At 33.3% G+C, this 14,995-nt stretch overlaps 1 protein-coding gene across 1 annotated transcript in view; it reads right to left on the bottom strand.

Moving 5' to 3' along the window:
- Window positions 1–10,726: 10,726 nt before the first annotated feature.
- The window catches only part of LOC143074220 (vacuole membrane protein 1-like), a 127,210-nt gene continuing 122,941 nt past the window's right edge, over window positions 10,727–14,995 (bottom strand). Inside the window, exon 8 of the mRNA XM_076249770.1 lies at window positions 10,727–10,932. Coding sequence (XP_076105885.1) covers window positions 10,820–10,932 — 113 coding nt within the window. The 3' untranslated portion in view covers window positions 10,727–10,819. The remainder of the gene's footprint in view (window positions 10,933–14,995) is intronic.

The raw sequence follows: 14,995 nt of genomic DNA on the forward strand, positions 1-14,995 counted from the left end.
TAGTGTTCTTTGATTTTGGGTCATGTAACATCACATTCTTTATATGGACTGTTTGTAAAGAACGAAATCTCACTCATGAAATGAGCATAATACCAAAATCAGAAGACTTCTAAATTGAACGCCAGGAATGAAACTGTGGTCGAGATAACTCTATACACCAGTCTTTCAAATCATTGAAAGTCACAGAGTCATGACATAATTATATATTCCGAGTTTAGCTTTCATAATCCGAAATTAACAGTTCAAGCAAAATACATGCAGTTGTCTGATGCGCCTGTCTGTCTAGTCCTATGTACACTGGCACATACATAAAAAGAATCTGCCGTTCTTGGTGTTGCAATATTGGCTTCAGAAAGACAACATGTCCATCCTATAGCACACAATATATCACCCAAAGTTTTATAACAAGTCATTTCAATGTGCAATCCACCAAACATGACGATAAACTTTTCCGTAAAAATCAGGTCATTCCCATATTTCGCCTTAATATACATCGAATACCTGAGAATTGCCTGGTAATGCATACAAATCGCTCTTGATGTCTATAAATAGTTTGCACATGCGCAAAAGTGTTAAACACATGGGTATCATAACCTTGAAAAATATCATTAAACCAATTCATAATATCATTAGAAATCCAAAAACACTAAATATATATAGTATATATAATAAAAATATCAACCTGTCGACTTGTCAACCTGTAAATTACTCATTTATTTCAGTTTAATGTAAAATTTAAACAGTTTTAACTTTATTACCCATGAATACATACGCGTATTAATTTATTGCAAAAGCCGGAACTATAGTACCGTATATCCTACTTGAGCCAATAGTTCAATGTTTTTGAAAGAATTTTGTAACATTTTCGCGCATGCGCAAACACTGGATATATCAAATATTCATTTTTAATAAATATGTCATGTAAGGAAGGTAGCAACCAAACCTGATAATTGGTTTTTACTAAAAGAAGTTTATAGAAAAGTTTTCCAGAAAAATCAGTATTTTCAAACTGAAGAAAAAACAGCCATTTTAGAAAATGGCCGTGGCCATCTTAAAATTTTTTTTTTTTTAATGGCCAGCAGTTATTTCTTAAACAGTATATAATAATGCTGCTTTGTGGTAATTTTCATGCTTGTATCACCATTTGCACAATTTCCTCGATTTTGCTTGCTAATATCTTCCACTATTTATAGGGATATATATATGTGAATTTACAAAAAAGAAACAATATAACTTGTTTTTTTTAGTAATATTTTTTTAAATATATGTATGCATGCTTAATTATCATTTATTTTTCATCAAACTCCCAATCAAAGTCATAATGTGTACAATTAAACTATTATAGGTCAAAATACGGTCTTCAACAGGGAGCACACACCAAGCAGCAAGTTATAAAGGGACCCCTTTATAAAAATGACTATTGAAAAAAAAACATTACGTGAGTAAACAGTTTCACAGTATATCTGAAGACGCTCTTTCACTGCGGATAAAATTTTAGTCAATCTAATGGACAATTCTTTAGTGGAACATGAAGATGACCCAGCAATATACCGTTGTTTGTACGTAATTTTATGAAGCTTTGGTATCCAATACAAACAAGGTAAGTCCTCCGATTTGGTGTTCAATGTAATGTTTATTGAAGCCATGAAGGACTTATGATTTGCTAAAATCTCATCCTTGTCAAATGATAAGTCTTTGTATGTGGGATTACCTGAGTGCTCCTTTATACCCAATTCTTTTACAAGACATTCGTAGTATTTAAATACGATTTTATACATACAAAGACAATATTATTTGAAGCTTTGTCCGCAGGAACGACAACATACTTATCATGAACAGATGATAGACATTTCATGGCCTCTTTGTTTCTGAAAACGGACTTTGGTCGATCGTTCACACAGTTTTTCAACTTGTGAATGCGACGTTTTATCAGAGACCTGATAGTTTTAGCCCATTCTGACAAAGTGTCCAGTTCAACTTCTTCTCGCTTAGCCCATGCTCTGACGTAGTCCTCAATGGAACCTAATATTATTTTGAAGTTATGGTTCCAATTGATGTGTTGGGATTCCCTAAACTTAGGACCATGAGAAATCACCTTTCGGAGATTTTCATGTTGAATTATGTTTAGATCTTCAGTTATAACATGACCAGAGGGGTTGTAATTATAAGGCGAGTGGGAACAGTCACAGGTGCTAAAATGCTTGTTTATAGTTAAATATTTTAGGTGCAATGGTTTTGGTGTAATTGTAGGATAGAATAGGAACATATTGATTTTGAAAATAAATAGGAATTTTAGATGTTACCTCCTTGTGATGTAGAACGTTGCCGATATTGATTGCATCATTTCCTCTATTGGCAAAATCAACAGGAAGGAATTTCCTCTTTTCCTCATGTAAAGGTTCCGATCTTACTGGTTTGAAAAGACGGAAAAGAGCTACATCACAAATAATACTAACTAGTCTGTATATTGCAGAAAATGTATTGGTGCCTCCTTTGTCAAGTGCAAAATCTCTCAAACGTTTTAGAAAATTAACAGGCTGTGAAAAGAAAATAGTTCTTATGTAATGTAACCCTAGTGGATGATGAAGATGTCAAAGAAGGTCATCAAAGCTCCCAGAGAGTGATCTAGATTTGGAAGACTTTTTTACATTAGGCCGATGGTAATGTTTTTGCCCATGACTACGTTGTTGTCGTAAGGTAGTATTAAATAAACTCATTACATTAATATCACTGCAGGCAGGACTTGACAAATTTCCTACTCCTTTAATATTGTCATTGCAACCGTATGGCATTGCAGTCCCTAACTCCCTTATCCAGAAATTTTCTCTATCTTTGCGGAAGGGAGAACTTAGTACAGGGCTATTTGTGTGGTGATTAATTTTCTCAATGATGCGTACTTTCATAGATAAAAAAGGATCATGGTCCGGATGATTAAAATGATTATAAAGAACTCTAAATTGCCGATCTTTATTATCAGACCGGTGTTGATTCATTCTTTTACGCAAAGTTTGACGAGTTTCACCAACATAAAGTAGTCCACACAAAGTACATTCGATTCCGTACACGACATTGTCCGTGGAACAGTCCAGAGGCTCGAAAGATTTAGTATAATATGTTTTAGATGTTAAATTACTATTGAAATTAGGAGTCGTGATTAACATATCACATGTCTTTTTCCTTTTTTAGCTCACCTGGCCTAAAAGGCCATGTGAGCTTTTCTCATCACTTGGCGTCCGTCGTCGTCGTCGTCGTCGTCTGTCGTCGTTAACAATTTTTCAAACATCTTCTCCTCTGAAACTACTGAATGGATTTGAATGAAACTTAACATGATTGTTCCTTAGTATATCCTGCACAAAATGTGCGCTTCGATTTTTGATCCGTCAAAAAACATGGCCGCCGTTACTTAAAATAGAACATAGGGGTCAAATGCAGTTTTTGGCTTATATCTCAAAAACGAAAGCATTTAGAGCAAATCTGACAAGGGGTAAACATGTTCATTAGGTCAAGATCTATCAGCCCTGAAATTTTCAGATGAATCAAACAAACCATTGTTGGGTTGCTGCCACTTAACTGGTAATTTTAAGGAAATTTTGCAGTTTTTGGTCATTATCTTGAATATTATTATAGATAAAGATAAACTGTGAACAGCAAAAAAGATCAGCAAAGTAAGATCTACAAATAAGTAAACTGTGAACAGCAAAAAAGATCAGCAAAGTAAGATCTACAAATAAGTTAATATGACCAAAATTGTCAATTGACCCCTTAAGGGGTTATTGTCCTTTAATGACAATTTTTCACAATTTGTTCATCATATTTGCTAACTTTAAAAAATCTTCTCCTCTGAAACTACTGAATGGATTTGGTTAAAACTTAGCATGATTGTTCCTTAGATTATCCTGCACAATGTGTGTGCTTTGATTTTTGATCCGTCAAAAAACATGGCCGCCATTACTTAAAATAGAACATAGGGGTCAAATGCAGTTTTTGGCTTATATCTCAAAATCGAAAGCATTAAGAGCAAATCTGACAGGAGTAAAAATGTTCATTAGGTCAAAATCTATCAGCCCTGAAATTTTCAGATGAATCAAACATCCAATTGTTGGGTTGCTGCCACTTAATTGGTAATTTTTTAGGAAATTTTGCAGTTTTTGGTCATTATCTTGAATATTATTATAGATAAAGATAAACTGTAAACAGCAAAAATGATCAGCAAAGTAAGATCTACAAATAAGTCAATTTGACCAAAATTGTCAATTGACCTCTTTAGGAGTTATTGCCCTTTAAAGACTTTTTTCACAATTTGTTCATCATGTTGACTTACTTTAAAAAATCTTCTCTTTTGAAACTGCTGTATCAATTTCAGCCAAACTTAGGCTAAATGAGTTTCAGAGTTTCAGAGTATCTAGTATAAATTTTATATTTCATTTCCTTGTATGTCAAGAAACATAGCTCCTATGGCTAAAATAGAACATAGGAGAAAATTATTTTTTTTTGCTTTTGAAGAAAATAGGATGATTCAAAGAACATTTAAATAAATTGAAAAGCCAAAATAATCATTGATGAGAGATTAAACCAAAAAAAATTCAGGTGAGCGATTCAGGCTCTTGAGAGCCTCTTGTTATGTTTACAAGAAGAAATAATAGGTGTTGATTGACTTGTAGCAGGTGTCTTTAAACAGTCAAAAATATTGACACAACATGGCTTTAATTTATGAAAGGTATCTGAATTTTGGAAATAGTAATTACCTTCTGGCTGAACATATGTCAATTCAGGGGTATCCCGGAGGATATTTCGTGGAACATACAAATCAAATGCTACATTGTTCCGTGCAGCAAAAGAGGACCTTGGTAACCCGGGCGACGTCCCAGCCGGTTTGTTCTTCGTATTATTTCGTAATACACACACACAAAACACAAACAAAGGCAAACACATAGAACAAAATACTCAAACTTATTAGTATTTATTCAATAACTCATGTTAAATTTCCGTAATGTTTTATACGATATTTTCTATTCTACGTGATATACATACATATATATATATATATATATATATACTAACTAATTGCTACCAAAGTCCCGATGCGTTAAAACAGCTACTAAAGTAAGCATGATTCAGCATTTTCAAAGAATTTAAGAAATCGGTTATTATCGAAAATCTTGATGTTATATTAATATTGTTTGGACGTACAATATGTTTTTTATAACAATTTAAGATAAATATGTTACTTTAAACTCAATAAAAAATCGGGAAATGTGTAAACTCGGCCTCCAAAATGTATACGTGCCTACTTTAAATTTTGTGCCTTCTTATACAATTTTTTAAAAAAAATATTGTTAAATTACTACTTAAGTCGCAATCACCGGAACATCTCTTGATTTTGTATTTAAACAAGTATAAGGTCGTTAAAGTCAGCGTATATATTAAGGATAAGAATAACATTTCTTTTCGGAAGTCTTTGTTAATAAACAAACAAAACAGCAGTTCTGTTGGCAAGGAAGTTATATTTGTAGAAAAAAATTAAACGTAATCAAAAACTTTCAAGAAATTACGAGTAGTTTGTCTGAAATTAAAAATACATAAGGAATATCAAAATTATATGTTAAGTTGGAGTTGACACGTGCTGCAAAAAAAAGTGCACTGTGTGTATATAAAAGAAAAACTTGATCAAACTTTTTGTGTTGTTTTATTAGCATAGAAATATAATTATAAGAAATGAATGCCTCTTTTTGTATTTTTTTTTGGTGGTAAAAGGGAAGGGGGATTTTATATTGTTGATCGTGTGCATATTTTTCGAACGAACCGCTTCGTACAAGTTGTGCTTCAGTCGACACTTTTACAACTCAATTAAATTATTAAAAGAAGCATAGTTTCTTAATTGAACAATCTGATTCTAAACATGTGATACGCGTTTTAAAACCCTAGACGGCTATATTATAATAATAATTATTTGCATGTACATTTATATTTTATAACTGACTAAGCGGTATGGGCTTTGCTCATTGTTAAAGGCTTACGGGGTGACCTATAGTTATTATTTCTGGGTCATCTGGTCTCCTGTATAGAATTGTCTCATTTCTACATAATGTACATGTTATTTAAACCCGTCCCCTTACATCTATAGTCTTCTTTTTTCTAAAGCCTGCATATATTCTGGGTTTCTTTTGTACGATTGAATGTTGTTAATTGACAGGTAGTTTTAAAGAGTTTTAAATATTCTTCCCCACATATGATCAGATCAATGTTTTCGTACTTTATATATGCATGAATATGTACTATGCTTGCTTTCTCAATTAAAATTGTGATGTCACAAAAAATTAATAGCACGAAAAGCCCATGAGATGAGGATATTCTTCAGTTTTAATAAAATTTATTAACTAGTAAATTTAAAATGTTCACTGCTGTGTAGATATTTATAAAACTTCGAAGTAGTGATCAATTTCTTCACCAATTGCGATAATTTCACGTTTCTTTCCCGATCCAATTTCCTATTATTTAGGTACCAAGAAACAACATTTATAAATAGTGCTTTTCTGTGTATTGGTTTTTCTAAAAATAGAATAATCCAAAAATACGCAATTCTACTTTCTATTGATTTACCTTCTTTTCTTCGTATGAGCTTCCTCTGTTAGGAACACCCCTCTTTTGAGGGTAATATGGATAAAAGTCTTTAAGTATGTACACACTCCGTGAATATATATACACTTGCTAAAATCTAAAATAAACTTTAAATAAGTGAGTGATAATTGTCAACAGCCATTATTGTTGTTGTTGTTGTGCTGGTAAATTCCTCCGTTGACTTCGGAGCACCCGGTCGTAAACAGGTATAAGGTTACCAAATGAAAAGATTGGTGGTGGTGTTCGGAAAAAGAATCAAATATATCACTAAACGTTCCTTTGTCTAAACTATTGTCTCACACGATATAAAGTTCACAGATTGTTATTATAAGTCGATCCTGCCCAAGTCGATCCGGCCCCAAGTCGATGCGGCCCCATAATAAAATATGAATAAAACTATATTCACTATATGGAGTAATTTGTGACAAAGAACAAATGCACTATATTACCGCAAGGCCGTAGCTACCCTTGAGGCAAGTGAGGAAATTGCCTCACTAAAATTTCGACACTGATTATTTTTTTTTATTCAAATATATAAATATAATGGTCATTTTTGTTGTTCTGTCTCAACCTTAATTTCTATAACTTGTCATCCTTCCTTTTAAACTATTCTTCCTGGATATAACTCAACATTTCGTTTCTTTATATTCGGGTTTTCGAAATCGGACACAAATTATTCAATTTCAGAGGCGGATTTAGGGGGGGCAGGGGGCCCGGACCCCCCCCCCTTTTGGGAAAAAAATTGGTTGCTTATATAGGGAATCACTGAAGCGTGACTGGAGCGGGCCCCCTCTTAGGTCAGTCAGTGGGCCCCCACTTATGAAAATTTCTGGATACGCCATATACGGATTAGCGCTAATAAATGAAACAACACCAGGCCTAAATTAAAATATTGTTTGTTTGCCCTTTTCCGACCCTATGTCTTGAAACAGGGTAGGTAGGTAGGTAAAATATTTTATTTTTCTTTCCCAAAAAATAACTGAGCTCGGTATATTTTTTGTCATGGGTAGGCAGGTAGGTATAATATTTTATTTTATAGATACAAAATCTGCATGATATCATTTTTGTCTGTATTGCTTTTGTTTAAGTATGCTTTTGCTTTTAAGTATAATAGTCCCAAGAATTTTAACTTACTAATATTCTGTACTACGTACATGTACCTTGTACGCTTAACCTGGACCTAAAGTTTTTCTGTAAGAGATAACTTTGTCCTGGTAAAATATGTCCGGGTAGACATACCATGCATACTTTGTACATTACTAGTAGAAAAAGTCCCTAGAGTGTTTAAATTTTCGTGTGTGCCTGTGTTTCCAATAAAAATGCTACAAGACTTGAAACTCAATTGTCACGTTTTTTACATCGCATTTATATATGATCTGTATGGAAAAACTTGGCGATTTTACTGCCAAATATTCTCCCCTTTACAGACCTTTGGTTCATGTTAGATATAAATCAGAATATATCAATGCTGGTCAAAGGCATCATTAACATAATCATCCTGATCTACGGACCAAAAGCCATCACTACATAGGATACAAAGTCTGTTTACAAAATATTTTGTACACACATTGATAATTTAGTATTGGAGGAACTTTTTTTGAATGAACCCAGCTCTTCAAGTATAAAGACACAGAGTAACGTTTGTTAAATCATGATTTCAAAGCTTTCAATACAACATCCATTTCAAACAAATTTATGCTTTGAAACTCCAAACGCAAGTGTTCGTTCATGTCAAACGCTCACATGATACAAAACAGACTAGACCTTATACGGGAAAGATAAAACCCGAGAATTCCGGTAAAAAAGCTTTGAGCGGGAAATACAAATATAAGATTAATTTTTGGTAGGAACAAAAAATAAAATAAAATAAAATCTTGCTGGTAAACACAAATAAAAGATTTTCAGGCGGAACGAATTTATAGGGTCGGTCGGTAAAGGGCAAACAAACAATATTTTAATTTAAGCCCCACTGATAGCACAATCTTTGTCATACATGTAACTTTTAACTGGCTTCTCCATTGTGTCAATCTTTTGAGATTCCCTCCTATGTTACATCCATCAGAGTACCTATGGTATAATGTGTATTACACCCTCCTATGTTATATCCATCAAAGTTCTTATGGTATTATGCGTATTACACCCTCTTATGTTACATCCATCAGAGTACCTATGGTATTATGTGTATTGCACCCTCCTATGTTACATCCATCAGAGAACCTTTGGTATTATGTGTATTACACCCTCCTATGTTACATCCATCAGAGTACCTATGGTATTATGTGTATTACACTCTCCTATGTTACATCCATCAGAGTACCTATGGTATTATGTGTATTACACCCTCCTATGTTACATCCATCAGAGTACCTATGGTATTATGTGTATTACACCCTCCTATGTTACATCCATCAAAGTACCTTTGGTATTATGTGTAGTATACCCTCCTATGTTACATCCATCAGAGTACCTATGGTATTATGTATATTACACTCTCCTATGTTACATCCATCAGAGTACCTATGGTATTATGTGTACTACACTCTCCTATGTTACATCCATCAGAGTACCTATGGTATTATGCGTATTACACTCTCCTATGTTACATCCATCAGAGTACCTATGGTATTATGCGTATTACACTCTCATATGTTACATCCATCAGAGTACCTATGGTATTATGCGTATTACACTCTCCTATGTTACATCCATCAGAGTACCTATGGTATTATATGTATTACACCCTCCTACGTTACATCCATCAGAGTACCTATGGTATTATGCGTATTACACCCTCCTATGTTACATCCATCAGAGTACATCAGAATTGGGCGTATGTAAGTTACATTGGTCCCTCAAGTGTTGACCAATATGATCTACAAACATCCAACCCTCGTGAGTACTAATGTATGCAACCATTAAAACTTTGAAAATGCTTTGTCTTCTTGACGTACACATTAACTGTACCACAAGTACTGACCATTATTATCTACAAACATTAACCGAAGTTAATATATGAATAGCGGTTTAGGGCGACCAGCGGTAACCATCGTCAATATATGTGTTTGGTGACCAGAAGTAACCAAAGTGAATGATTGTGTTATGTGAGCATTAATATAAGGTGACCAGAGGTCAACATAGTGAATATATGTACAAGGTGACCAGAGGTAACCAGATTAAATGAGTGTGTTATGTGATCACAGCATCATTGTAACTGGACCAGAGGTAAACATGGTCAATATGTGTCCAAGGTGAGCAGAGGTAACCTAAGTCAACATATGAAGAGCGGTGTAAGGTGACCAGAGGTAACCTCAGTCAATATTGGTCAGGGGACACATTTATCGTCCATTGATTTTCATTGTCTACGAATATAGTACCTATAGTGCATGTAGTGTGAACAGTGTGTTACTTGCTATATTTTTATACCCTTTCCAAATTTGTTTCTTCATGTTTTATACCTCAAATAGCAAGTAGGGGGTGTGAATCTGAACTGTAAAAATATTTGGGTCATAGATTTTGAATTAAAGTAATCACTCCTTTTGTAATAGTATACATGCATATTTGAGTACAGTATTGCATATTGCAATTCAAATGCAACAAGTAATCAACAACAAATAGAAAACTAACGACTAAGTAGAATAAAGATGTAAGGGAAATTATAAGTCAATCTTGACGCATTTCTTGTTGCCTAAAATTTCCTTTTTTCACATAATTATGTTGTTTTTATTTGATTTAAATTTCTGTTATATAATAATTGTAGAGCATATATTTTGGTTGTGGTTAAGTTAAATATGATTATTTTTCACTTTATCATGTTTTTTCATTACCATATCCTGATTTAATCTGAAATTTGTCGGATTAGTTATGAATGTTCATCCTATCTTTCCACAGTTATTTGATTCAAGTTATTGCCAAACAAATATATCATAAAAATTTCCAAAATAACCTTGACCTCTGAAAAGCAAATGGTTATTCCTTCATCATACTCAAAAATACACAACCTTTATTTTCTTGGCAGCTTTTAACTATTTTCATTGCATACTTTATGCAGTTTACAACTTTTTTTTATCTAGAATTATTACCAAAGAGGAGGGGCTTGTAAAATTTAATAGCTTACCGAACTTCATTAGCTTCTCTTTTTGATGAGGAAATTTTACTAAGCCTAGTAAAGACATCGCTTTTTTCAACAATGTTGCTGAAATCTTCAGCCAAGTCTTTTGCCTCTCCTTCTGAAAAGCCTGAAAATAGGCTGATAGAAGTCTTGATGTTCCTTCTTATTACAATTCCTGGTGAAATGTTTGCCACTGATCTGCTCCTCTGGAAATAAAACAAATAGTACGTTTTCAAACACGTTTTTATCCTTTTTAATTTTTTCTTACCAAAATAATTTGTATGGGAAGATAAAGAATTAAAACAGTGCTGATATACTCACAACAAAGCCAGGAATGACGTCACAAGTAACGTAGAGCTAAAAGGGTACTAATGAATTGATTAATAAATATAATCAATGAAGAAGAAAAAAATATATCGAAACACTGTACCTTGGTGAAATTCCAATATTTAGTTTCCACCTTTTATTTAAATTACAATTTGTTTTAACATGTTTCAATACCTTTGTGTGATCTGATATTGTGATTTACCAGTTATATACCCTATACATCAATGTCTGATCTCTGCCTACCTTTGTTGTGATCTGATGTTGTGATTACCAGTTATATACCCTATACATCAATGATTTTTGCTGCCTTTTTATCTACCGTGTCCTTTGAAAAGACATGATCGCATATGGCTACATGCTATAGATTCGCTTTTTGTATATGTTGTTCGTAAACAAATTTAAACTGCAATGGTGACTGAGGTATAGAAATGTGACAATTTCCGTTTTTTACCGGCAGTCAAACCATTGCTAGAGCGGTTGGTCAATTTGACTGTGTGTGATGATTGAATTCAGAAAGCTAGGATACGTGAAATCTTATGCCTAATGTTTTGAGATTACCATACAAATCTGTGCATTTTGAATAACCTCTGAAACAACTTTTTGGGTGTCCGTAGATACCCGGGGTAGGTACCCAGTTATAATGCTAAAATTTTCCCGACCTTCAATGCAGATATATACCTATTGTACTCTTTCGTCCTGATCATACGTGAAATACTTGGCACTGGACCTTTCCTACTTAATTGATTAGGATTGTCAGTTTTCCTATCAAAGGTCGGTGGTTTTCTCTGGGCACTCCGGCATCCTCCACTGACAATAATAAAAACTGGCTGCCACGAAATAACCAATGGTATGCCTGGGCGGTGCTGGGGGAAGATGTTCACTCTTATGGGTAGTTGCCTTTATGTTGGTTTTCTAGGCTTTTATGATGATTTATCGTGTTTTCCGCTTAATGAAGCACCTATTTATGTTGGAAAACACATGTTAATGTTAGCCAAGGCCTTTATGATGAAAATGACACCTTGTATAGACCAATAATATGGTCAGTTTGGTCACTAGGGAGAAAAGATCCGGGGTTGGTATGGTCAATATTGGCGTCTGGCTATCCAAATTGAGGGTAGGGTCGATTAAAAAATTGTTGGCCTACGTCCACATATTTTTGTATTATGAATAAAGATTCAGGCATGTAAAAGACACTATAAGCATTTGTTTGGGCTATACCTGTAATATACACAAATGCCTGGGTGGTGCTGGGGGAAGATTTTTACTCTTATGGGTAGTTGCCTTTATGTTGGTTTTTCTAGGCTTTTATGGTGGTTTATCGTGTTTTACGCTTAATAAAGCACCTATTTATATACAAATACAAATATACAAATATTTTATTGGCACAAACACAATAACAATAATTGGGAAAGGCCCATATTTCAGTGCATTACAACAATGAATACAGCATACTAGTAGTTAAATATATATATATAAGAACTCTATTGAAAAGCACATGTTAAAGTTATCCAAGGCCTCTACGATGGAAATGACACCTTGAGATTCATTGCTAGAAAAAAAGACATTTAACGAGTCGTATATATCGGTTTATTAAATATATCTTTTTAACTAAGAAAGTTGGTTTTATATAATTTAACCAAAAATAAAGGTATTTTACACTTTATCTATTTCATAAATAAAAAGCAATATATGGGCGTTTTTCAATAAAAGCGTTCCTTTCAGACCTAAAAAAAATGGAAAGTCAACTAGTCTAAAATTTATTTTCAAGAGTTATTTTGAATACCTCTATTATAGACCTGTTTGTAAACAAAAAGTGCAATCTTAAATACTCTTTAAAATGATATTATTTTCATAACTTGTGTACTGTTTCGTAGGGGACTTTTGTCCCCTACGAAACTGCTTCTAAACACATATTTTTGCAATTTTAAATTTTTCCTATAGACATTCCAGTTTGTTTACGTTATATACTAGAAAAAATCTCATTTTTTTCTGAATTGGAGAACCATTTTTTATTGATAAAGATTAGACAGTACTTCACATATGAAGGTACAACTCATGTTATGTAGTGGACATTTTGATGCGTTTCGTAGTTGACAAAACCGTTTCGTAGTGGACAAAAAGTTTCGTAGTTGACATCAACCCTATTCTATGTTAATAAAAACATAATAAAAATTACATGAAACTAACCTTTGTTATTTGCTTTGCACGAATATAATTGAAAAAAGAGTAAAAAAAGACTGCATGGTAGTGGTAGTGTCCACTACGAAACGTTTTTCTCCCAAACTTGTTTCGTAGGGGACCGTTTCGTAGGGGACGTATTCACATGTTTTATTTTTTTCTCACAACCCCAATATTGCAATAGTAACAAGACTGACTGTATTCATCAAAGCATTATTAAGCTGTACACTGATATTTTTTTCATAATTTTAAAACCAGTTCCTGAATGAGATTTGGCCCGTTTCGTAGTGGACATTTACAAAAATACGGTATCACTCTGGTCCATTTGATGTGCTCAATTTTTCTTACCAACAGTTTAATTGCCGTTATAAAAGCATCACTTCTTTTGTAAGACCCTAATGTTTATATCTCTTCGAACAAAAAATTACATTGATTTTATAAAACTGTTTATAAGCAAGTTTTAATGACTTCGTTTCGTAGTGGACATTGTGTTAGGGACACACCTTCTAAAATAAAAGCTGTTTATTAAAATATGTTGGCTCTAAACATACTTTTGAATTATTAAAGAACTTATATTAAGTAAAATTAATATTTATTTCTTCATTTTTTTACGATATTTGAGAGTATGAATGTTGAACAGGCGGTCTAGGGACATGCCATTTTGGTTGTTTTGGACCATTCAGGAATCAATGTCTTATCAATCTCTCTAAAAAATAAACTGTTTCTTTGCTTAAAAATGTTATATCTAATTCAATGTACTGACTGCACAAAAAATTACTTGCAAAGATCAAACACATTTTTTTAAAGTGGCTGGGACAAGAAAGTACGTTTTTATTGAAAAACGCCCATATATATCAGTTTAATTGAGATATATTATATATGATTAAAGACTGTGCACTCTTAAGTTATATGTTTGAAGCAAGCGCATAGGTCATCATATATACATCTTCAAATTTCAAAGTGTCAGCATTTTACAAAAATTAACGCATTTGAGCTAATTTTTGGTGCATCTGAAAGATTTTGTAAAAGCCTTTAAGGATAATACCATAATTTAATGAACAAATAAGTTTTTTTCATAGAAAAATATATCGTTAAAGTTTATGTATGCAGCAAAATGCATACTTAAACCCCGTGCCTACTTTGGTGAAATGATGACTTATACGGAATTTATAAATGTATTGGTTGTTCTAAAAATAGAATAATCTAAAAATACGCCCTTGTAACACCCTAGTCTGGCATTTGTGACATCCTAGTCATACACAATCAACTTTATAATACGTACAGACATCATATCTTTATAATAAATGCTCTATTGTATCTATCACACCTTTATATATAATGTCCTATCTAACACCCATGTCATGCCCTTGTAACACCCTAGTCAGGTATTTATGACATTCTAGTCATACACAATCAACTATATAATACATACAGACAACATATCTTTGTAATAATTGTTCTACTGTATCTATCACACCTACATGTATAAGGTCTGCATTTAACACCCCAGTCATGCCCTCATAGCACCCTAGTCAGGCAGTTGGGACATCCTAGTCATACACAATCAACTATATAATACATACAGACAACATATCTTTGTAATAATTGTTCTACTGTATCTATCACACCTACATGTATAAGGTCAACATCTAACACCCCAGTCATGCCCTCATTGCACCCTAGTCAGGCAGTTGGGACATCCTAGTCATACATAATCAACTATACCATACGTACAGACATCATATCTTTGTAATAATTGTTCTG

The sequence above is a fragment of the Mytilus galloprovincialis genome, chromosome 5 (genome assembly GCF_965363235.1).
Source record: "Mytilus galloprovincialis chromosome 5, xbMytGall1.hap1.1, whole genome shotgun sequence".
NCBI lineage: Eukaryota > Metazoa > Mollusca > Bivalvia > Mytilida > Mytilidae > Mytilus > Mytilus galloprovincialis.